The sequence below is a fragment of the Phaenicophaeus curvirostris genome, chromosome 5 (genome assembly GCF_032191515.1).
Source record: "Phaenicophaeus curvirostris isolate KB17595 chromosome 5, BPBGC_Pcur_1.0, whole genome shotgun sequence".
Taxonomy (NCBI): domain Eukaryota; kingdom Metazoa; phylum Chordata; class Aves; order Cuculiformes; family Cuculidae; genus Phaenicophaeus; species Phaenicophaeus curvirostris.
Window position 1 is genome coordinate 63,101,095 of NC_091396.1, and position 25,504 is coordinate 63,126,598.

Consider the following 25,504-nt stretch of genomic DNA (forward strand, 5'->3'; position numbering starts at 1 on the left):
TATATATAAATAAGCTTACTGCAAAAAAGACTTGCCTGCGCAATGTATATGCAGTAGTCATTGTTTTTAAGCAATGCCACTTCTTATTTTAGTAACATTTTGGAAGCGCCTGTTCCTGTTTTGAACAAGAACATTAGGTGAGAAAAGAGTAACTGAGGCTTGCTAGTTTTAAACAACCTTTGCTACCCCCTGTGCTTGGCTCCTGAAAGGTTGCTCTGAAAGACTCTATCTGGCCTTGAAAAGAACTCATCCACACTTTCTCAGTGTAAGTTTTGTGGTTCATTGCTAGGTTGACTAAACAGTCTCCTTATGTTAATAGTCCTGGGCATATGAAAATATTTGCAGAGAAATGTGATTTTGTTTTTTTTTCTGGTAATAATTTCAGCTGCAGAAAAATACTCCTTGTGCCTGGTAGATTTTTTGACTGACAACAATAAGGACAGGACCCTTTTTTTTACCTTTTAACAATACATATACATTTTCAGCCAGTAAATGTATTGTCATAAAGTTCTGTTCACCTACAGTATTTATTCTTACTCCATTTCTAGCAACTTTAAGCAACTGTTTCCACAGGAATGGTGATGCTTTTTACAAAAGACAGTGTTGTGGCTTGCTTCAAAACCACAGTCAGAACATCGAGGTATTTGAAGAGTACCAGATCTTTCCATTTCTCGCTATGAATTTTCCAGTGGGTTATTTCTTGTTCAGACTTTCTAGTTCAGTACCTGAAACCACTGCAGTACTTCATATTGCTGCATGTGATAACGTCCCAGAAGCCTTTCAAGAGCAGCTGGGCTGCAAGGGGAATCTTTTAGATTCATAAAAAGCTGATACTCATGCAGGGTGCGGCAAGGACCTAGATAGTCAGCAGCTGCAATTCAGCTAGTTTAAGATCTACCTAACCACTTCTGTAATCTTCTCTGGTCTCATACATAGGAGGAGTTGAACAGCATTAGGTGTTTTATTCCCTCTCCTAGGGCATTGCAGCGTAATAGTTTGCTTCACTGGATGTATGGCAGTTATTAGAGGGACTGTATCTCTTTCATTTTCTTCCCCTGAAGTCATTACTAGGTGTCCTGGTTGTATAGAGGGGAGGAACTGTTTGGCTGGCTTCTCGGCTTTATATTACAGGGCTCGGTAAACCTTGAAAAAGGGAAGTTATTTGATTTTATTTTGAAAGAAGATAAATGCTGTCCGAGGGATTTCTGTCCTCTGCTGGCAGAAGTTCCCTGTTTAAGGTTACAAGACTAAAATTGATGTGTCTTTTCCTGGAGTGAATAAAACTTCGCTTTGGGAATAATGGTAGTGTTTTCCCCCCTCAGCAAGGACTGATTCTTAGCGGGAAGAGGAGCATAAGGTCCACATTAGCAGTGCCACTCAGGTGGGGAAGTACTTCTCTCTAGAAGGGAATTTATACTTTTAAACATATTAGCTGGTGGGCTGGAGTTAGAAGCATGTGTGTTTGTAATATAAAGCACATGCAACACTGGCTGTGGCATAGATAAAATGCCAAGCCTTCCATTCACAAAGAAACTAAATATTTACCAAGGAGGGAATATGAGAGCAGTTGTCCTAAACATGATGGCCTTGTAGCAGAGCCTGCCCTGCTCTTGGCTTGTCTAGGGCTGCCATGTGCTTGGCCTTGAAGAGATCTCCAGCAAAAGCTCTGTTTGAAGAGTACATTTTGTGCAACTTTGCGTGTGATGGTGAGCTTTGGATGTGGTTAGCATCAGATTATGTTCTCAATTGACATGTGAGCAAAACCACTCCAACCATGTTCTGACCTTTTTCCCAGCAGACCGCTCCTCTCTTGATTTTCTTCTTTAATCCAAGGTACAGCTTGGTCATGTTGTTTGAGAAGTGCTTCCTCATCTTAAAACCACACTTTGGAAAGGGAAAAAGAAATATTAAAAAAGGGAAATACATGACAACGTGTTGTTGGTAGATGCCGGCAAGCTGCCTGTCAGCTTGCAGTTGCATGCAAACGCCAGAAGTGCATCCTCCTTCAGATATTGAACAGCATCTCGTGGTGACACAGCACCTTATCACCCATCCAGTGGCCTGGATAAGGCTGGAGGCTGATGCTTTTCAGCTCCTCCCTGTCTCAACTCAATTGCTGAAGTCAGCTGTGACTATATGGTCACAAGTGAGTGGTGAGATCATCTCTCCTGTGAGATAGATGAGAAAAACTGTAATCACAGGCTTGATGGGACTCAAAATTGCCTGGTCTTTGACAGACTGTTTCTTATTGCAGTGCATGGCTTCAGGCTTTTGGGTCTTTTTTTTCTTTAACTTCCTCGTCATTTGTATACAAATATACAACTCTTGTAGTTGAACCCCAGTGGGCAACTAAGCACCACACAGCCACTTGCTCACCTCCCAACCCCCCGCAGGATATGGGGAACAGAATTGGAAGGGTAAAAGTGAGAAAACTCATGAGTTCAGATAAGAATGGTTTAATAACTGAAATAAAATATTATAATAATAAGCTGTAATTAAAAGGAGAATAATAAAGAGAGAGCAATAAACCCCAGTAAAGATAAGGGATGCAAATAAAAACAATTGCTCACTACAAACCAATGGATACCCAGTTGGTTCTCAAGCAGCAACCTCCCCCCAGCCCTGCCCCAGCCAACCTTCCCCCAGCGTTATATGTTGAGCACGACATCATATGGTGTGGAATATCCCTTTGGTCAGCTGGGGTCAGCTGTCCCAGCCATATCTCCTCCCAGCTTCTTGTGCTCCTCCAGCATCCTGCTCGCTGGTGGGGTGGGGTGAGGAGCAGAAAAGGCCTTGACTCTGTGTAAGCAGTGTTCAGCAATAACTAAAACATCCCTGTGTTATCAACATGTTTCCAGCACAAATCCAAAACACATCCCCATACCAGCTACTATGAAGAAAATTAACTCTACCCTAGCCTAAACCAGCACAACCCGGAGTCCTTCAGTACAAGAACCTCGTCTATGTGCCCTTTTTTATAGTGGCTGTTTTGCAGAATTTTTTATTGTCCTCTTGCCCCCTACCCCAGAAAAAACAAGCCCCAAACCAAAAAACAAACCTACAAAAACCACTGTGCAAATAGGATATGATCTAACTTGGCAAAGCAAGCGTTGGCAATGGCATGTCCTTTCTGGGTGTTGTCAGCTGCGTACTGGATCCCAACCTACATTCTTTTTGCTACATAAAGACTTGACTATGACTCCCAGTGCTGGACCTCATGGGATTAGAGCACAGACATGAACAGTAACATCTGGACATCAGGAGCAAGCATCATACCTTCAGGAATGCTGAGGGAGTGCATGCCTTGGCACTCCTTTTTTTTCTTTTTGTACCTTTAGAAACATCTAATTAGCTGTGCGGACAGAAACTGCTACTGCTTTTACATGATGTTCTGGGATGCGTGTACCAGGGATGTTAAACAATCCCGTAAGTTCTTGGAAACAAATGGGAGAGGGGTTAGTGTGCGGGCTGAAGTACTTTGAACCTTCCTCTCCATCTTTCCCTGTGCCCCACGCAGATTCTCTCCTGTGAGACACCACCTGTATTTGACAGTTTGTGTTTCTTCCTTCCATCTCGAATCATTCAACAGATTGTCTTGCAACATGGAGTGTGAGAGGAGACGTGGTGGATTAATACTGGCTGGTTATAAATATTGGTCCTCAATAGTTTCACTGTTAAGAAATGGCCTGATGAGGAAGTGAGAGGAAGAAGAAAGAAGTCACTGTGATTATTTCGAGATCTGGAAGTCAGTGCGTAGGTGCTCAGACTTCTCTGTGGTGTTACAGCCCATGCCAGGTTTCGAAAGCTGCTGGAATTAATACCTCCTTTTTTATCCTCACTGAGGATGAGTTATGCAGTTAAGGCTTTGAATCATAGAATAGTTTGGATTGGAAGGGACCTTAAAGATCATCTAGTTCCAGCACTGCTGTGATGGGCAGGGACACCTCCCACTAGATCAGGCTGCCCAACCTGGCCTTGAACACCTCCAGGGATGGGGCAACCACAGCTTCCTTAGGCAACCTGTTCCAGTGCTTCCCCACCCTCAGGGTGAAGAAATTCTTCCTCATGTCTAGCCTAAATGGGGATATCCATGATGGGAGCTGTACTTCTGAAGACTGGAGTGCCACTGAGACACGTCATTTGAAATTATGTTTCATCAGAAATATTGCTGATAGCCTGATTTTGAGCATAAATTAATTCATTGTGATGCTGACAGGGGTGATGGTGTTGTGTGCCCCACTCCACTGCACTGAGTGCAAGGCTTTGTAGTCGCTGCAAAGAATGATGGGTTTTAGTGCTGTGGAGTGATTGACTCTTCTTGAATCGGGACCGCGGTGCAGTCCAGGCATGCATGGTTTTCATGGGTACTGCAGAGTCTTCCTTGCAGAGCTTTTCGAAGGCAGTGTACCTGCAGTGTGCTAGGTTAGGCTTTTGAAGAACACAAGCACTGATTCTAACTCTGCTCCTGCCATCTCCATGTGTTGCTTTCCTTGTCTATAAAATTAATGGTGTAAGTTTTCCTCAGCACCCAAAGGAGCTTTGTGGTCTCTGATTGAAAATGTACAGCTGTGTGTGATGTCATATATGCAGCTCGTTTAATACATCGTGTTGCCTTTAGGAGAGATACAGCAGCACTGCTGTAGGAATGTGATATCAGGGTTGAAACAAAGGGATGGCAGCCTGTGTGGGAAGCTTTCCTGGCTGAAAGCACGTGTGGAGGTTCCCTTAGCTCTACCATGCATGTTTTGGGTTATCTGCTATCCCCAGTGTAGTCCCATGACAGCGCTGGAAGTCCAGCTGAGATAGGTGAGCGATGATCGGGACAGATAGCTCTTGGCCACTTGCACAGCACAGAAAACATTTGCCAAGAGCACAGGTAGCATTGGGTATTGCAAGGCCCTGTGCTAAGCACAGATCTTTTAGATGCTCAGTGTTGAAGGGAAGAGGAGGGTAGGTGCCTACAAATCAAGCCCTTTGCAGAGTTTTTGGTTTGCATTTGAATCTTGGTATCACCGAACTCCACCTTCCTGCCATCAAGCTGCAGGCAACGAGATGCTTATCTCATCTCACTCCAGGATCCTGTTTTTATTTTACAGCACCCATGAGTAATGACCGAGCACCATGAATAGCTGGACCTTTCCAGCAGATTGCCTTCTGCTATACTACCACAACTTAACTTTTTAACTGTTATTAAAGATATGGGTCTTGGCTTTTCCAATGTGAGTCTCTATCAGAAATGGATGGAGTAGCAGAGTGACCTTTCCCCTTTCTACCTGCAATATTGAGAGATTTGATGGATTATATCTGGAGAACTAATGGATTTTAATGGTTCATAATCTCATTAGCTGCATCCTGGTTTTCTAAAGAAGAAACAGCTATTGGATAAAAATGGAAAAGCAGCAGTACACCAAATGAATTATATGTAGTAGGAAGATATTTTAGAAATAGTGACATACCTAACAGAGACTTGAATGAGAAGAATTACACAGAAGTTTAAGATTATGTAATAAAACCTATGAATAACAAGAAAATGTTATACTGGAGGTATGTAAATGAGCAAGGTGCTGGGAAGACAACTGCAAAGGGGTTCTTTGCAGGCTATTGCAGTTGGTTTAGTGCTCCACAATTCCTTGGGCTGGATCCATGAACAAGGCCAGGTTGAATGGAGCTTTGAGCAACCTGGTCCAGTGGGAGGTGTCCCTGCCTATGACAGGGGGGTTGGAACTGAATGATCTTTAAGGTCCCTTCCAACCCAAACCATTCTATGATTCTATGATATTGAAGGTCCTGTCTGGCATTGTACGACCCAGTGGATTTCCCCTAAGTTACACGGTGCTTTCCTGCTGTAGCTGTGTGGTAACAATCCTTGGATGACCAACAGGAGTGTCTTGAACAGAGAACCCCAGACCGTGATGCAGACTTTGCTGCTTAATGTAAGGTCGTGAATGATTCATAAGCCTGTCTAGATTTGTTAATAAGGTTAATTGAAACTGCAGGTGAATGACGTGCCTTGGAAGACTTCTCAAGACCGAGAGCCTCATTATAGCTTCTCTGTCCAATCTTTTTATTTATCCTTCTTTATTTCTATCTGGTGCCTGTTCTGCTTCTCTCTGGTCAAAACCCAGGTCTCTGGGGCGTGCTGGCTGGTGTATGGGCTACCTGAGCTCACTCCCTCACAAGCACTCACCTGCCCTGCCCTTGTTGGCGGACGCTGCATCAGTGATAAGCTCCACTATGTCAGTGTTTTACTTTGAGGAAACTCCTGTCACCAGCTCATTGCTTTGGCCCCTGGAGTGTTTCCAAACGGGAAGTGCCACCAACATGCCTGCTTGACACCCATCAGTGATTTATTTCTTTATTACTGTAAATAGCAAAACTGGCGCAACTTCCTGAGTTTTCTGCCAAGTGTTACTGATTTAATATATGTGAGAAAATATGTTTGTTTATATCTCATAACATGGCATTTCTTGCATTGTGTATGCGTGAGGGAGCTAAAACATGTCAGCATCACCTCTTTGTAATTTACGTGTCTGGAGCGTAAAAGTAAAGAGGTGTCCCGGGGGCTCTATAGCTGTTGAAAGGGTTTTGTTTTGTTGCTAATAACTGATTGTTGAGATTGATTGACCTGTTGTTATTGTTGATTGAATAGAAATAGAAGATTTATTTGTTTGTTTGTCAAACCTCCTAAGTCCTCTCAAGAGCAGGGAGCCTGTCCCACTTTCAGTCTCTTTTATCTGCAGTTGCATATATAGATGTTTGCAGGCAGATTTCCATACATTGCATATGCAAAGCCAATAGTCTGATACCAGCTACCGAATGGGTGCATGGGTACATTTGCTGTGATCAAGCATTCAGACAGCTCAAAATGAAGCCCTGCGTTTGCCACCCTTTAATTTAGTGGTCCTGCATTGATGTGAGTACCTGCCTGTCAGGAAATAAAAGTAATCTGTGTTTTACCCACCTCCGTCCCTTCTGAATAAAGTAAAAACTTTAAAAAACACAATCTGGTGGTGGACTGGAGATGGTGGTGTGGTGTTACAAAGCAAGATCTAGGTTTAGTAATTTGTGCACAGCCGAGCTAGAGCTGCTTGCATGTGCATATGGTAGGGAAAGGCAGAATGCATCCTGCCCACGCAGTTTTGGTTTCATGTGGGCTGTCGTGGCACAGGCTGTGGGAGAAAGCTGTGGGAGGGGGCACAGAGGTGTCGAGAGGTCCCCTGGGCAGTGGTGTCCTGTGTTTTGCAGTCGGCTCAGTTGCAGTGCTGTTCAGGGGGCACAGAGGAGGTTTTGTGTTCTGCCTGACATCTCCCCTGGCTGCTGTGTACAGTCACCAGAGCACACGAGGTCCTGTTGGTCGTGCACATGAGAAAGTGGAGCAGAGTTGCTTGCCACTCGATGTCTCCTGGAGACGAGGTTGGTTCAGAGCAGGCTTTCTGCCACCTGGCTCCTCTCCGCTCCCCAAGGCTTTCACCAAAAAGGGGAGACGTTGGCCTGCCGGTGTTGTATATCTGGTAGTGCTGCTCCACCAGCTGACCCACCTCGCCCAGAAGCTCTCGGGCAGCGGTGGTTTTCTGCAGGAGCCGTGTAGGACAGGAAACTGCATGCTGCAGTGTGGCTGCGCCCCAACCGTGGCTGCACCCCAACCGTGGCTGAGCCGCCTGTGGTAAGCTCAGGCTGTGCTCACTGCTTTGAGAGTCGCTGGCAGCAGCGTGTGAGACCACCTGCCTGCCCTCACCCACAAGCCTGGCTGGAGAGGGCTGACGACAAACCACTCTGTGAATTGGCAGGAGAAGGCTTCAGGATGGGAGTTTCAGCATCTGCTTTGCTGTTTTGGGGGCAGGTTGGCAGAGTTGTCCACACTTGGCATGTTCCATGACCTTGGAAATGAGAATCTCACTGCTAGGATCTGGTCATCTTCCATGTTTTCCTCCCAGCCAATTTACTACCTTACTCATTTCTGGTTCTGTGCTTGCTTTGGGGTTGTGGTGAAAGCACTCCACTGTGTATATGCAGCTGTTAGAGTTCCCCTGGCCCCATTTGATTTTAGGTTTGACATAAATTTCTGAAGGAACAGGATGGTGCTGTTGGAGTTGATGCCTGGTTCTTGAAACACTTCAGTACTGTAGGGCTGATAAACAAACAGTTGGATTCCCTCCCCTTGCGACGTAATTCAGGAAAAAGAGATCATAGATCCCTCCAGACAGTCTTTTAAAAATATAGGGAGAACAAAATTTTAATATTCCCAGAACCAGTTGTGTGTCTGTCTCTCTCTTTTTAGCTTTATAACACTACAATTTTTTTCACATATACTAAAGAGCAGTTGCCAGCAACTATTGCTTGTAAATCATTCATTGTTTTAGAGGTGGTGTTTCTCAAAAGCAATATAAGTTGGTGTTACTCCAGTAAGAGCTGGGTTTGGCTCATGCTGTTGAAAGTTTTATTTATTTGAAGATTTGAAACCTCCTTTTTTATCTATATTTTATTTGTAGCCCTTTAAGCAGATTTTCTTGTCAGGAATTTCCACAGAATAGTTCAATCTTGTTGCAGCCCTTGCTCTTCCTACCTGAGCAAATCTGTTGTTGAGGTGGGTAATGTGTTGGATGAAACCAGACTAAAATTGATTAAAGAGCCCAGGATTGGCTAAGAGTCAGTAGTTACGCATGGTTGTTCACCGCTGGTGCACAGCTTATAATTATGCAGCTTGAGTGAATACAAAAGTAATATTTTAAACAGCTGTCCTGGAACAAAAACTTAGAATGACAATATTACGGTAATAGCTGGAATAACTGGTTATAGGAGTTATGAGGGAGACTGACTTTCCACCCATTTGTGATCTTAACTCCAGAGTGTTAAACATACGGCAGTAAGAGTTGTTGGGAAGGTTTCTCTTTCCCCCTGGAACTCTGACAGTTCCTGTCACTTGCAGGAGGCAGAAGTTTTGAGCTTTTTTCCCATACCAAGGGATGGCCAGGCTGACCCTCAAGGGACCAGGTATCATCTGTAGGTCTTGCCAGCCTTTGCAGGAATGAGAAGGTACTTAGCCCTTCATTATTTTTTTTCAGGCATGCTGATTTGAGTCTTAAAAATCACATGATGTGCATTTGTAGGAAAAATAATCTGTTGGTCTGGAAGTGCAAAATCCCCTTTTTACTAGGGAGCCCTATGGATTTTTCTCAGATGCTTGACTTGATAGACAAGTGTCAATCAGGCTCAAAACACACAAGAGGGACTGATTAATCCAGACACCATGTATTTGGCTGAGAAAGTTGCTACTTGACCTGTCCAACAAAGGCATGCTCAGCTGTAGGTGCTACCGTAGTGAAATACAGAAAGAGCTGACATGCCATAAGCATGATTTGTTAGGAGCTTAAACAAGAAAAATTAAAAGAAATTACTAGAGGCATATGAAAAAACAGCTTTAAACTAACCCAGACTTTCAGCTCTTCCGACTGAACAGAGCCCTGGGATTTGCCTCTACAAATGAATGATTATATATGCAGTTCTGTTAATTAAATTTAAAAATTGTGTAGGAAGTCAAAAGCTATAGCTGCTTGTTTAATTAAGCTAATTAAGTCCCCAGGTAGCTTTTATATTTGCTTTATTCATTGCAAGTGTCCATCTTGTTCTGGTTTTGAAGCCACGTCAGCATTGACACGGCTTAGAAAAAGGTCGTACTTCTAGAATGCTTATTAATTGTGCCTGTGGGGAAGAAAGGCTGGAGCAGCAATGGGAGAGAAGATGTTCCGGGCTCCAGGTCGGAGTCGTCTCTTGTGTCTGATCCAAAGACAATGAAAAGATTCCCACTTATTTCAGTATACTTCCCATCAGGCTTCCCAGACTGGATTGTCTGTTGTGGGGAAGGAGTTGCAGGGGGAGGACAGAATGGGACAGAGTCTCAGAATCTTCTAAACATGTTTGAAAGAATCAGTGCTCATGCCAGATAGAGCGTTGAAGGTGTATCTTCATCCTGGAGGTCCACTTTGTCTCCGTTTGGAGAGTGACTCATAGGCAGGCAGCCACCCTTTGGATCCGCCTCTTCCCATCCTTGGTGAGTTTTTCAGAGAGGCATGCCAGGCTCTCAGAGACAACTGACTTTACCTGCTCTTCGGGTTCAGTGGATGCTTCAGCTGGGTGTTGATACGTTGCCTGAGAGATTACCCTCCTTCTGAATTTGTTTTCCTAACCTCTTCCATTGATGAATCACGCGCTACCAGTTTTTATTACATGTGTGAAGGCATATGATTAAGCGGCTCTGTTTTGGTCTCCCTGCATCTGTTCCCTCCTTCACTCCCAAACTAGCTCTTTTTGTAGTGCAGAGAAGGGGAGTTAATAACACCTGCCTAGTTGTCAGGAAGGGTGTTAGTACAGCCCATTTCTGAAGAAGGTGTATGAGATGGTTGACTGGGGCCCCTCCTTGTGGGAAACCGATCCCTTGCAGCTCCCTTTGAAGTCACGCAGTGCTGCGCGATCTCAGCAAGTTCAGGCATGGGGCACTGTGTGAGTGGTTTTGAATTAGGAGCGAAGTCCTCCTCGGTCCTGTGTGCAGCCTGACTGCTGAAGTGTTGTGTTTCACAATGGAAGCGTAATGAAACCGCAGCTGAACTCGTCAGCCTTACCTGCTCATTTCCATCTCGCTTGTCAAAATCCTCCAGTGCTTGTTTTCTCTTGAGTACGGCTGTGAAGTTCAAGAGAAGTTAAAGTGCATGCTTAGCTCTCGGCCAAAATCCTGCGATGTTCTTATGGGGGTTCCTGAGCTCCCAAATCCAAGTCGATTTTGTCCACTTTATGTGCTAGAGAGGAACATGCTCTCTTCCATTTCCTTGAGCTGGAAGAAAGCAGTAACTGATGGCTTTACTGCAACAATAAGCATACTTCCCTTTCCCAGTTAGCTGAAATTTGGCAGAGTTACCTCTAAACCAGCCAGAAAGTCAATGTTTTCCCTCTGGGTTGTTCTCTGGGGGACTGGGCTGAGGGTGATCACAGTTTACAGCTCTGCATGCCAACGGTGTGATGCTGCACCACGCGGGCTCTTCATTGTGCTGCACACCACCAGTTTAATTTGATTTATTTGGAGACCGGTGTACCTCATACTGTTCACAATATCATGCATACAAAAAATTCAGACTTCCCCTTTGCTTCTCACAATACAGCAGGACTTAGCCATTGCAGTGTATCTCCTGTTCTGGTACTAAACCTTCCAGGCAGTATTCTGCTATTCCTTAAAAGAAGCTATCCTGTACCAAATAGATATTGGCGTTAGGAAACTTTTCTCTGTAGAAGCACACTCTTTTAATATCACTTATTGCTCTTTGAATATTGTTGTCAAATATAGACAGACGTTTACATTCCAGTACTGCTTACCTGCTATATTGAGGTATAGGATTCCCCCTTGGCATCATCTGTGCTGTCTTCAGGCTGTTGAGTTTCTCTAAGCCTCTCCTGCTTTAGTTGTGAATAAAGATCAGCATCAGCTGCATCTCTGACCAATTGATTGCATGGTCCACTTTGGACCAGTAATTCATCAAGAATAACTTGGGGGCTCCTTCTTCTCTGTATGTACATAGTTTTTGTCTTTAAGGAGCCACAGTTAATCATGGAATCATAGAATGGTTCGGGTTGGAAGGGACCTTAAAGGTCATCCAGTTCCAACCTTGCTGTCATAGACAGGGACACCTCCCACTGGATCAGGTTGCTCAAAGCCTCATCCAACCTGGCCTTGAACACCTCCAGGGATGGGGCATCCATGACTTCCCTGGGCAACCTGCACCAGAGCCTCACCACCCTCACTGTAAAATTTTCTTCCGAATATCTAATGTAAATCTGCCCTCTTTCAGCTTAAAATGTGAAGCTGAATGCTGGGAAGAACTGCGAAGCAAAACTTGGCATATATGTGGTCCTTGTGTTGCACCCACACTGCTGTTGTGGGGCTGGATCCCGAGGGTGTTTGCTGATGCTGGGAGGGACTGACATTGCCGGAGCCCGCCAGCCAGCCGTCACTAGGTAGAGTTATCCCTTCCGTGGCTGGAGGGCCAGTCCTTTGGCAGCTGCTTCCTTTTGAAGTGCTCAAATCTTATTAAATAGCAGAGCATAGCGAGAACTACTCTCAGTCTGTGAAAGGTGCTAGTGATAGAGGCTCCTTACTGACTGAAGGGGTTGAATGAAGGCTTATATTAGGAGTTCCTCCTTTTAGGGGAGAAGTGGGGCACCACACACTTCATTTGTGGGTATCTGGTTTCAGATTATTATGGGCATATTTCTTTGAGCCCAAACATTGCAGGCGCCTGCTGGGTTGGTAAAGCTGTCTTGCTGTGTATGCTCTTTCTGTAGCTGCAATGCAAAGTGTGAAGGCATTAATGAAGGTGTAAAGCAGGGGAAGGAACATGGGGAACCACGCTCCAGGGGTGGCTGAGGTTAGCCCTGGGGTCTGGACTTAACAACCTGCTTGCTGTGCTTGCCGGCTCAGCGTGTGAGCATCTCTCTGGCTGCATGGGCATCATGGGTTGTGGTCCAGCAAGTGTGTGGAGCTCAGAGGTGTTAATTGCCCGCAGCACGAGTTTCCGCTGTGTTGTGTAGCTGTGGGATGTGGGGTCCATGCATTGGCGAAAGGAAGCACATCCCGTCAGGTGGGTGTTGCTGTCTGGCAGCTGTTCCATCGTCTGATCTCGAGCAGGCTTGTGGGAGGGTAGATCTACAGTCAAATATTTTCCTTTTTGTTTTCTAGATCAGAGATTATTTTCTGCTTTGGACACTTCATACGTATCTGGCAGTTGATCTCAGATTTTGTGTTAGCTGCTATTTAACTGGTCAAATTTTGGCTTTAAAGGAGAGCGCAACAGGTCCAAAAGCCAGACTTTTACCAGTGGTCTATTAATTTTAATTATTTAATTTAATTGTATCTTACCTTTTGTTGTTGCTGTTGCCTTCAATTCAAGACTGGAGAGGCTATTAAGACTGATTTAATCTCTTGTGTAAGACAAGATTCCACCATTGTCTTGCATCCAGTGAGATGCTGGTGTGCCAAAGATGTTCCACTTCTGCAGCTCCTGGGACTTCAGTCTTCATTGGAGCCTTTCAGTTATAATTTCATTAGATCACGCTAACATGCACCATGAAAAGATCTTGAGTGTAGCTAGATCCTTTATATTGAGACCTGTGGTGTAATGTGAGCACTACAGGTTGGTTTGTGGAGGGTCTTTCCTAGTCCTTAATCTTGGAGTCTGGAGGGTCTTTCCTAGTCCTTAATCTTGGAGTCTGGAGGGGAGAGAGATCTTTCTATAACACTTGTGAATCTTCTGTTACTTTCAAAATGATATTGTTTCTGTTTTGTGAGACTATGCTACCCTGGGCAGGGGAATCCCTTTTGCAGGGGTGGAGAACAAGGTGTATTACAGAGTTTGAACCAATTTTTACTTGTGCTCTGTGTCAAAGGTGGATGATGCCATTGTTGCATCTCCCAGTCTCAACCCAGCTGCTTGTATCTTGGCAAACCTTTACTTTTAAGACTAAACAATAAGTGGAGGATTTGCTCCATATCCCAATGGAGACCATGTGTGTTAGAAGAAGGGAGGAAAGAATCTTTGTGAATGTGAAAACAGGAGTCTGATGTATTGTTGTCTATGGAGACTGGCAGAAAAATGATATGAACTGAAGAATGCTTTTGGAAACCTATGTAAGTAAGGATTTTCCCATAAAAGCTGAAATCCCAATATCCCATAAATCAATTTGGGTGTCTGTATATGTGTATGTATATTACTTTTTTTTTTTTTTGAAAGAACCATTTCTGTACAAAGCCACATGTCTCCCCTGTGAGCTGAACCTTAAGCAAAATTGGTGCATGGCATCAGTGGAGTTGAAGTTTATTTGAGGAGTGCCTTCCATATTAATGCAAACTGAGGGCTGTTCAAACACAGCTTCTTGAAGCCAGTGTATTAAGAAGCCCAAGCAAACACAAAAATTAATAGAGTCAAAGCTAAATATTTAATTTAAATTTTCCTGTGAGGACAATGGGTTTTTGTTGTTTTTTATTTTTAAAGTGGGAAATATGGTGTCCATAAAATTAACATTTTGACGAGGTTTCCCCAAGCAATTCTAGATTCTCTGTTTTGTATCCCATTGATAGAGACATTTCACTTCTGGGCTGTATATGGAGTCATGTAAATAGGATGTCCTCTCATCCTTCCTCTGAAAATATTAGCTTAGCCCATCCTAACAAATTCCCCCCAACAATTTTTCTACTTCAACAACAAATTTTCGGCTAGGGAAACATACGGTGATGGTGTCTGCTTTCTCTGCTTCCCCCTCACTTACCCCAGAAGATAGTTTTCTCTCGGCTTGTGCTGGCGAAGCTGCAGTTAGCGTTCCTGGAAGTGGAGGTGCTAGCAGAAGGCGCTGCTGTACCTTAACACTGCAGAGCCAGTGCAGCTTGGACCTTTTTCCTCTGCGTACAGCCACGCAGATGATCGCTGTCCATTTGTAGCATGGCTGTTTGGCTCCTCCTGTAGATCTATAGGGTTCGATTTTCTCTTTTACCTCTGTATAAATGTTCTCTCCTTAAGAGGAAAGGTTGGTGCAAGCGTTGTCTGGATTAGGGTGGTCCCTGCAGCATTGAATTATTTGAATGATGTGATATGTGCTAACACTGGAGAAGAAACAAAGTGTTGGCAGGATACATCGAGTGTTGTCGAACACAAAAGAAGGAACCTGGGCTCATCCTCCTCTCTTGCAGGGCCAGGAGTTATTTTTCTAGTCCACAGTGCGTACTGAGGTGTATTATATATCACGCATCGCTGTGATGAGACTCGGTGCTGCTGACGTAGAAGACTTGTTTCTGTTTCTGCCAAACCAGGGAAAGGTGGCTGTATGAGAGCAGAGAGGGTTTGAATGATCATGTTTAGTCATTCCTCCAGAGAGCTCTGTTTTCAGAATTACTGTTCTGCCCAGTTTATTGATACCCACGAGGTGTGAAGCTCCTCCTTGCCAATTTTAACCTTGCAAATTGGGGTGTATAGAGGTGCACTTTTAAAAAGTAATATTTCTTTGTGACAGCCTAATTTGAACTTCAGGGATTCTTTGGTGTGATTTTTGCTAAAAGCTAGCTGGTGAGCAAAAAAAACCAAAGCAAGATTTTAATTAAAAATGTAACTAAAAGTGAAAAAGCTGCTAACAAAAAAATGCAAACCTTCTTTCAAGGACAGGTTGACCGACACTGAGATTGAATCTCTGATCCCTAAAATTATATTCTGTATCTCTGCCTAACTTAGATTAAATGACAGGTACTTAGGTAATAGCACTAACAGTTTTCTGTGGTTTAAGACCAAAAGGTGATTTATGTAAGAACTTAGATTTTACCCCAATGCTGATGGTATTTTGAGAGACTGGCACAATTTCATTGCTATAAGAAATAATAGGGAGAAAATATGCATGTAATTTACCAAACAGATGCACGTGCATCTTTTCAGAGAATTGTGGATGTTTAATGTTATTTCTCCTTTTTTATTCCTCCCCTTGAATCTTTATTTCCTCTAGTAAGGTTGAGAAGATTATTCAACATTCAGGGTTCCATAAAAAATAAGGAACTTGATTCTTTCTTTGTCCTGGAAGTGCTGAACAATTTGAACCATGGATGCTTGATTATTTATTTACTTTTTTAAATTAAGGATGTGCATGTGAGCATCTATAGATCTTCAGGTATTATCAAATAGTGGCAGATAGGTTGTGGGTGCCCCATTCCTAGAGGTGTTTAAGGCCAGGCTGGATGAAGCTTTGAGCAACCTGGTCCAGTGGGAGGTGCCCCTGCCCATGACAGGGGGTTGGAACTGGATGGGCTTTAAGGTCCCTTCCAACCCAAACCATTCTATGATTTATCATGCAAAATTCTGTCTGGAAAAACAATCTCCTAATGCTTCCTTTACTTTTTCAGGTGGATTTGGAGCCAGAAGGCAAAGTGTTTGTTGTCATAACTCTTACAGGCAGCTTCACAGAAGGTAAGGGAATCTTTTGGGCTTGTTTCCATTAAGAGCTGGACTCTGATATGTGTTCTTGCCATCAGTTAGCAAGCAGTACATAAGTGAATGACATTTTTTCACACAGGCCGTGTACTGTTGCACACCAGAGATTTCTTGAGTGACAGGGGAAGTCTGGAAGAGGCTATTGGTAACAGCTCACACTGTGTGCGCTCTCTGCTCTGCCGCTGCTCTGATTTTGGACCCAGGGAGCTGATGCCAGCACGATCTGGTTTATTTATCTGAAATTGTCCTTCAAATGGATTTTTTTTTTGTCATTCATGCTTTCCACCTGGGGGAAAGCTTGCTCGTGAAAGGCAAGCTAAGGAGCATGCAGAGCACGTTTAAAATAGAATGCGTTTAAAACATCTGGATGATTTTTATGTCCCATCTACTTCACGTGCATTTCTGTTTCCCAAGTTAACATTGCACAGGAAACTTAGATGTTTTTAGTGTGATAGGTACTCTGAAAAAGTATTTGGACAGATTTTTTTCTCTGTAACTGTATTTTATAGTGTGATGCTTTTAATTTTCCTGTTCCTTATTATGATACCAGCTATGAGCATGGACATAAGCTCTGCTGGAGGAACCCAAGAAATCTGGGATGAGGCTCAGGAATAGGTTTTCTTCAGATCTACACCATGGTTCTCACTTGTTTTAGCTGGGGCCACAAACTGGGTGGGGGTGTTTTCTGTACAAAAGCCAAGATTCTAGATAGGATCTGCATTGTTCCCTGTTACCTACAGCCTGGGGGTGCTGGATTTTTTAATGCTTTCTCTTGTTCTGCCTGAGAAAATGATTTCTTGGCATGAAGGCTGTGCCTTCATGGAGACATGAAGATCACTTTTTCAAGTTAATTTGGAAGAAGATTTCTGTTCATAACTAGGGAACCGAGAGAGTGCCAAGGTGTGTGAGGGAGGCGTGGAGGACTTTTTGCAGGTCCATAGGTCATGGCTATTAGGCAGCAATAGGGGCAAAAAGGACATTAGAAATTGGCTTTAGAATCTTAGAAGCATAGAATCACCAGGTTGGAAAAGACCTCTTGGATCACTGAGTCCAACCATCCCTATCTGCCAGTAAACCATGTGCCTGAGCACCTCGTCTACCCATCTTCTAAATGCTTCCAGGGATGGTGACTCAATCACCTCCCTGGGCAGCCTCTGCCAGTGCCCAATGACCCTTTCTGTGAAAAATTTCTTCGTAATATCCAGCCTGAACCTCCCCTGGCGGAGCTTGAGGCCATTCCCTCTTGTCCTGTCCCCTGTCACTTGGGAGAAGAGGCCAGCACCCTCCTCTCCACAACCTCCTTTCAGGTAGTTATAGAGAGCAATGAGGTCTCCCCTCAGCCTCCTCTTCTCCAGGATAAACATCCCCAGCTCTCTCAGCCACTCCTCATCAGGCCTGTTCTCCAGCCCCCTCAACAGCTTCATTGCTCTTCTCCGGACATGCTCCAAAGCCTCAACATCCTTCTTGTGGTGAGGGGCCCAGAACTGAACACAGGATTCGAGGTGCGGTCTCTTTTTTAATTGATTGTGATACAGCTGATGATGGAGAGAGAGTTGAATTGAGGTCAGGAATCTAGAAGGCTTTTACCGACCATCATGCCAGTTTGCATCTTGGTAGAGCAGAGCTGGGCAGGGATTGTGGGCTTCAGTGGAAATCCAAAGTGTGGTTCAGACTTATGCTGGTAATCTTTAAGGCGTGTTGCTAACAAGATCTCAAAGAGAGATGGAGAACTCGAATGTTTGCACCACTGCACTTTCCGAGGAAAATGGGAAATGTTGGAAACGGTTTACTTCTCTCTGTCGTTATTGAGGATGTGTGGAGTTATGGAGCGGGAAGATGAAAGGTGCCTCTCGGGGGTTTTATTGACTGGATAGTCCCATGTGTGGTCACATTTAGCGTTTCTAAGAATAGATAGGGCAAGCCTGAATGCAGGTACTAACTTCTCCCAATCGTGTTGCTCAGGGAGAAGTTTCCTTCTGAAAAACAGTGAAATCTCTTTCATACCATCATGTTTTATTCTGGTTTTCTCTCTCTCTCTCTTTTTTTTTTTTCTTGAAATGTGGAGGCTCAGAATTGTATTTGAAATTTAAGATTTTTGGAAAGACATCTGAAAATAACTCACAACTTGCGCAAAAAGTGCTTCCCACTTCTTTGCCCTAATCTGTGAGGCATCTGCTACCACATCACCCTGCTAGTTATGGCTAACACAGCATAGACCACTTGAAGGCTTTGCTTGTCTATGGGTACACATAAACCCCAACTGCCTGGGTTAGTAGTTTGCATTTAAACCCCATCAGGGTGGCATGTAGACTCACTTGGAGTTTCAGGTAATACAATGGTTAGGGCATTAAGGGTTAGATCATTTTCTTTTGTCTTATAAATGCTTAAGTGTATAATTCTAGTGCGTTTCCTGCTCTGAAAAGTATGCAGCAATCATGATGTGGTGCTGCAAAGAACCCCAGACTCCATCAGGTAAGAAGAGCCATGTGGCGGTGTCTGTAGACTGACTCTTCAAGACACCAACATGTTTTTTTAGCAGCTTACCACTTTCAGTAGACCAGGGGGACAGAAAGGATAATGGAGTCAGTCTGAGCCATCAGGAGCATTTTCATTTGAAAAGCCTCTGAAAGCTCCACTAAGCACCGGTTTGAGGATTTTTGCCTGCTGCTGGTCATCGTGCTGCCATCCTGTGATTCATTTCAGGGAGGTTTTTGGCCTAGCTACTTGTTTTGCTTATGGGGGCAGTCAAATTCACAGGGTCTCAGGTGTCATCTAGCTCCAGACAAACTGAAAACGCCTTGTACTTTCTTTAGCTATGGGAATAATGGGGTTTTTTTTGGTAAAAAGTTTTATTTGGTTCTACTTACATACGTTGGGGATGGGGCAGAAGGGTAGCACTCCTGTAAGGGGCACAGCGTGGTGGGGTTCCCCAGGGCTCAGTGCTGGGTCCAGCCCGGTTCAATGTCTTTATCAATGACCTGGATGAAGGCATCGAATGCACCCTTAGCAAGTTTGCAGATGACACTAAGCTGGGTGGAAGTGTGGATCTGCTGGAGGGTAGGGAGGCTCTGCAAAGGGATCTGAACAGGCTGGACTGCTGGGCAGAGTCCAATGGGATGAGGTTTAACAAGGCCAAATGCTGGGTCCTGCACTTGGGGCACAACAACCCTGTGCAGCTACAGACTGGGAGAAGTCTGTCTAGAAAGCTGCCTGGAGGAGAGGGACCTGGGGGTGTTGGTTGACAGCGACTGAACATGAGGCAGCAGTGGCCCAGGTGGCCAAGAAGGCCAATGGCATCTTGGCTTGGATCAGAAACGGCGTGACCAGCAGGTCCAGGGAGGTTATTCTCCCTCTGTACTCGGCACTGGTGAGACCGCTCCTCGAATCCTGTGTTCAGTTCTGGGCCCCTCACCACAAGAAGGATGTTGAGGCTCTGGAGTGAGTCCAGAGAAGAGCAACGAAGCTGGTGAGGGGGCTGGAGAACAGGCCTTATGAGGAGTGGCTGAGAGAGCTGGGGGTGTTTAGCCTGGAGAAGAGGAGGCTGAGGGGAGACCTCATTGCTCTCTACAACTACCTGAAAGGAGGTTGTGGAGAGGAGGGAGCTGGCCTGTTTTCCCAAGTGACAGGGGACAGGACAAGAGGGAATGGCCTCAAGCTCCACCAGGGGAGGTTCAGGCTGGACATTAGGAAAACATTTTTCACAGAAAGGGTCATTGGGCACTGGCAGAGGCTGCCCAGGGAGGTGGTTGAGTCACCTTCCCTGGAGGTGTTTAAGGCACGGGTGGACGAGGCGCTGAGGGACATGGTTTAGTGTTTGATAGGAATGGTTGGACTCGATGATCCAGTGGGTCTCTTCCAACCTGGTTATTCTATGATTCTATGATACTGTGATTTGTCTACCATCAGGTCGAGAGCAGGATAGAAAACATACAGCTGGAAAGTGGTCACTCCTTTATAGGTTCCCATCTGGCTCTTCTGTCCGTCAGTGTTAACATGCTGTTTTAAGGCAGGGAAATATGCCCAATTCGCATGTTAAAATAAATACGATTTTTCAGGAAGAGAAAGGAACAGAGCAATAGGAAGTGAGGAAGGTCTAGCGAAATTACCCCTGCCTATCTTTATTTTCTCTGCTGGATGTTTTGTTGCTGTGCTAAGCTATATGTGATTATATTAACTCCCCTCATTCAGCTGACATTTCCTGTGTAAAGTGACCAGTGCAAAATTAAAATGGAAATCTCCTTACCTCGGGAGGAGATTACCTCTTCAAGCACGACCATCTCTCTGCTGCTGGCACTGGGTCCTGGCGGCCCCAGCACCCCACTTGGATAGAGGAAATCACCCTTTCCTCCAACCATCTGCCTCCTTGACCCAAAAGCTGTTTCACTCCAGGCTATTTTATAGAGACGGTGAGGACTGATTTCTTTCCTGCCAGACTTCTGGCATTGCTTAGGGATTGATTTTTTTCACCAAAAACCTCTCTCCCTCAAAGAATTGTATTCAGTATTTCCTGGATTTTCTATATCTAAACCTGCCTGATAATGGGATTTTTTTTCAAGTCATCAAAATTATGATTTTTTTTAATCTGGATATTATTCAGGTTTTGTCACGGATGGTGTCTTTAGCATTTCTTGCTTCTTTCTCTTTGTGTCTCCTTGCTCTTTATCCTTTTAAAAAAACAAATTTGGCTTCTCTGAGGGGTCCATCTTTGTGGTGGAGGTCCATCATCCGAAAGGATGAGGCACATTTCCAGCTGCAGAGCTGAGGATTGGAGCAGAGCGCAGCATGCTGTGTGTGGGACTAAGCAAAGCTGTAGCAATCAGAAGGCAGTTCAACTCTACGCAGCCCTAGGGACTACGGGACTTGTGGTTTAAGTGAGCTGGTATTGTCCTGCCTCCCTCCCCATGATGACCTATGTGGGTGAGAATCCACAAGATCTCAACTTTGTTTCAGGGTTCATTCAAAGTAAAATTTCTGCTTTCTTGCTCTCTAAAATTAGTAGTTCTGTGTAGGGAGTTAAGTTCCCTAGTGTTATTCCTCTTCTAAGCTTGGCCATAACCATTTCCAGGTAGGCAGCTTCCGAGAAGGGTCTTCTTCCTCACCATCGATGGAAAGCACCTGGGAGCACCATGTCGGGAAGACACCATTGACTGGGGGCTGTTTTGGTTCTCCTGGAGTTCCGTTTCTCTCTGTACTCTCAGGGTGTCATTCAGGTCCCCCTCGCTCTGGTTGAAGGTGACCTGGTGCCTCTGCTGAGAACTCTGTCTCTGAGGCTGATATTTCTCATAGCCAGTTACTGACCCTATCAGGGCGATGCATAGTTGGTGTCAGTGCCACAGATTCAGACCTGTTCTCCTCTACTTGTCTCTCTTTGCCCCCAACACCCATTTCAGCAGTGGAAGTGAAAGAGCAGGACATGAATTACTTTCTTCTTGGGCAGGAGGTGACAGATTTGAAATGAAAAGCCTTGCCTTACAATGAGTGTGGGCGAGCTACTTGTCTTGTTGGTGCTTCTGGAGACCTGTGGGTAGTGCTGCACAAGGGCAGGTGATGTTGTACGGGTCAGGGTGCTTCGCTGCAGTGAGGCCAGGCTGGGCACCAAGAGGCCCCAGGTATGTGCCTGGAGGATGGTGTGAACCTCTCACCTCTGCAAAAGTGGAGCCCCAGATCAAGATGAATCCCCTCCCACCTTTGCCTGCGAGGTGTGTTGCTGTGCCCTCAGTTTGCTGCCTCTCTTGCTATTTGCTCCTTTTAATTTTGAACAAAGCTAATTAAATTAATACACATTAATTATTTGCCTAAATTAATGAATGAAGCAAGCCCTGTAGAAAATAAAGTTCTTCTATTTTTGTGCTTCTAAGTCTTGCAATTTGCCTTTTAATTTTTTTTTTCACATTGTCAATCAGAGTGATAATTTTGGCTTGTAGTTCAATTTTAATTTCATGGTTGTGAGGTAACTAATGGTTGTTTCTTTTCATTCAGTGTCAGGAAAGACAAAGACTAATTTGAGGTCTAGGCAAGAAATAGAACAATCAGAATATTGAAAAGCTAAGTGACTTGGTAGAGCAGATATAGCACCCATTGCTAAATATTTAATGTTGGCAGGCTTTGCAGCAGCAAGGGAGCTTGAACCTGCCTCTAGAGCAAGAAATGCTTCTTTATTTTGCAACTGTCACCTCATGTGTTTGGGGTGGTTTGTTCTCAAGAATGAAGACTCTCAGTCTTTTGCTGTCATTTTTCGTAGAATACATTTTTTCTAATGTGAAGTGATTTTTATCTTAAGATGTAGCATTTCCTCAGTAAACATCTGCAGCCTTAATGTTTCAAATGATATGTATGCTTTGTGCTGAGAAGATCCTTGTTCGGTATTGTAATGCAGTTCCTCAGCCTCACAAAACTTCTCTTACTATTTGCAGATATGTTATTAGGCTCTTGCACAAGAAGGAGTAAAAAGTTGTTTACTGGTCCTTTGTAAACTGCAATAATGACTGTTTTCAGCCTGGTTTTGGTTTTGGTTTTTGGTTTGGTTGTTTTTTTTTTTGTAATTAAGGCAATAACTATTGGAGACTAGGAACCAGGAATGAAAAATGCTCTGTTCTCATCCCCTGTCTAGTTGGGTCACTCTTCTGTTTTGAGTTACTAGCCCAAGCAGGAGAATTTTAAGGCATGTAGTAGCCACCATCCAGAGAACCTCCTAATCCGAATAAGTAATATCAATGCAGAATAGGAGAAAGAGAGTTGTACTATCTTTCATTCACAGTCTGCTCTAAGTCTTTAAAGTCTAGTTGCAAGTCTTATGAGAGCAGCAGGAGGCATGTTTTTCTATATCCCTGTATTTTTTTTTTCCAATGCCTACACTTTTTCCAGTATTTTACACTTGTCACATACGTTCATGCTGCCAGCAAGGGATTTCCAGATGCGCTCCATGTTGGTTCAATTCTGCGCTTCCAGATGGAAATAGGTCAGAACAATGTTGAGTCCAACAGAGAAGAAAATATACTCTAAAAGCACCCTGGAGAAGACTGAGACCTTGCAGAGACCAGGTTCGTTGGTCATAGATGCTGTGCATCTCTGTGTGGGAGGCAGGTGAACTTCACTGCATTCCCAGCATTGCTGGAAGATGTCAATCAGGATAAAAAGCAAATGGCAATTACAGAGGCTGATCTTGAAGTCCTGAGGAAGTATTGCTCTCCTGGAGGTCAAATGCTGTGACCCTGCACCCAGCAGAGATGTCAGCCAAACCAACAGGAACAAGAGCAGCTTTATCCTTGTTATGAAGCCTTCATGAATTAAGCGCAAGAATGTTCAAGTTTCTCAGCAACACTGAATATCTCAGGAGAGAATTTCCAAGTCAGAGAGACCACGAAGATCTCTTGGAGATCGTTTTCACAGGGGTGAGCCTTTCGATGTTCTGGGAGATATCCATTGGGCTATGAGTGGCCATTAGGAGAAGGGGCTGTACTGTGTCTTCCCGAGCTGCTGTTCACCTGCCCTGTTCAAACTGACAGTGGCATGAGAAGGAGTCATTGTGGTGAGAGCCAGCCCAGCCTTGGAAGGCAGACAAAGTGGATGAACTTGGGGATAATGAATAATTGTTACAGTTTACGGTGGGAGGATGGTGTGAGCAATTTTTTTAAAAATGAAGCCTTCAAAATTTGCCTAGTACATTTCACATTTAAATATTGCAGAGACAACACGAGTATTTTTGCACCCCGGCACTCATATGGTACACGTTCTTCTCTTCCATTAACAAAAAAAGAAACAAAAGACAATATTGTTAAATCCTGAATTTTCACAGGAAAAAAAGGATTTTAACAGGAAACAAACAAACAAACAGAACTGTTAATTCCTGGTTGCTGGAAGGTCTAGGCCCTGGGAGATGAAAAGGTTTGCTTGATGTTTTGAAGGGACTCCAATGCAGAGCCAGGAGGTGAACAGAACCTCAGCCTGCTGCGTATCCCCAAGACCACCTTTATTACTTGGAAAAAGAACTCCACAGCTATTACAGAATGTCTAGTGCAGAGAGGTTTTTGGCAGTAACTCATGACTTGCCAAGATGTGCCAACTGTGACAAACAGTTAATGGTTGGACTCGATGATCCGGTGGGTCTCTTCCAACCTGGTTATTCTATGATTCTATAATTCTATGAAACAGCAATATCAGGGTTAATTTTACTTCCTTAGTGGGCTGTGTTTTGTCTGGACTCTGAAACCTAGATATAAATATGCAAGCTTGCAATCTGCTCTGGGATTTCAGTGTTCCTGGCCGTAATGAGAAACAGAGATTTTTTTTTTTTTTGCTTTATTTTAATGTGATTCCTGGAAGAATTGACGGTGGTTCCCAGAGGAGCTTACATCTATCAGCTTGGCCTTGGAAGACAACGCTGGAGTGGGTGTTTGTGCTGCAGTGAAGCAGTGTGGCACGTGTGGGCTGGAAAGAGCAGAGCATGAAGCTGTTGGAGGTCAGGATTGATCTTATGTCCAGGAATGATGACAGCAGCCTTGTCACTGGCTGCTGTTCCCTGCGCTGGGGGATGCTGTCTCACAGCTGTCTCCCTCTGCACCCACTGTCGTCAAGGCACCTGGATGCTGCCCTGGACTGGGATGAAGGGTGGTACCTCGTACAGCAGCACACATGGTTGTCCTGGATTCCTTAGACCATAATTTGCAAGGTACTTTATTGTTCCAAAAATAGAGCTCTTCACCCAATGTACACGAGCCCAATTTACACACAAAATTGAGATATTTGTGTTTGTTCAATTCTGCGGAATGAGGTGCTGAGCGTTCAACAGAGCCCACGCAGCTTGCGTTGGATTATACAGTATTAATAGACATTCAAACAAAGAACTAAGATAATAACTTTTCTTATTGGTTCATTATGATTTCATAATAAGAGATCCCTGTGCACACGCCTACCTTCTACTTAAATATTCAGTAAGCAGGAGGTGTCTTATTTAGATCTAAGATCCCTTCCATATCGGTGTGTTTTTTCAGTACTTGATTGCCCTAAGGTTGATGGCAGAGACAAATCTTGTTGACCTTGTTCCAGTCTTATTCTTTCAAGCAAACGCAAGATTAACAAGCTTCTTCATTAAAAAAGTTACCAGTTATCCTTACTATGTACAGGTCTTCAAGCACCTGCATAATGTTACACATCCTCTTTTTTTTTTTTCCCAATTCCCACTACCCTATTACTACTTGTGCTTTTGGCCTTGATTTTTTTTTTTCTTTTAATCTTGCTTCTGTCTGTACCTGGGTCTGGATTCCTCCATCAGGTTGGCTGGTCAAATAGGTGAATTGCTGACCAAGAGCCCCAGTAGTTTACTTAGGCCCACCCTGTCAATCTGTAGTAGAAACCGGATAAAAAACCCCAAACCTAACTGAAAAGCTTTTTTTTTTTTCAACCTCACTTTCACTGACTACTAAATTAGGCTGTGTTGCATTTAATATCCAGGTCTGGTAGCTCTGGCTGCTGGAGGAAACTCCTCCTTTAGGTGGTAC

The 25,504-nt window shown here is 44.2% G+C and overlaps 1 protein-coding gene across 1 annotated transcript in view; it reads left to right on the forward strand.

Annotated features, from left to right (window-relative positions):
- Positions 1-25,504, forward strand: part of PRKCH (protein kinase C eta) — a 131,674-nt gene that overhangs the window by 14,658 nt on the left and 91,512 nt on the right. Inside the window, exon 2 of the mRNA XM_069856831.1 lies at positions 15,920-15,983. Coding sequence (XP_069712932.1) covers positions 15,920-15,983 — 64 coding nt within the window. The remainder of the gene's footprint in view (positions 1-15,919; positions 15,984-25,504) is intronic.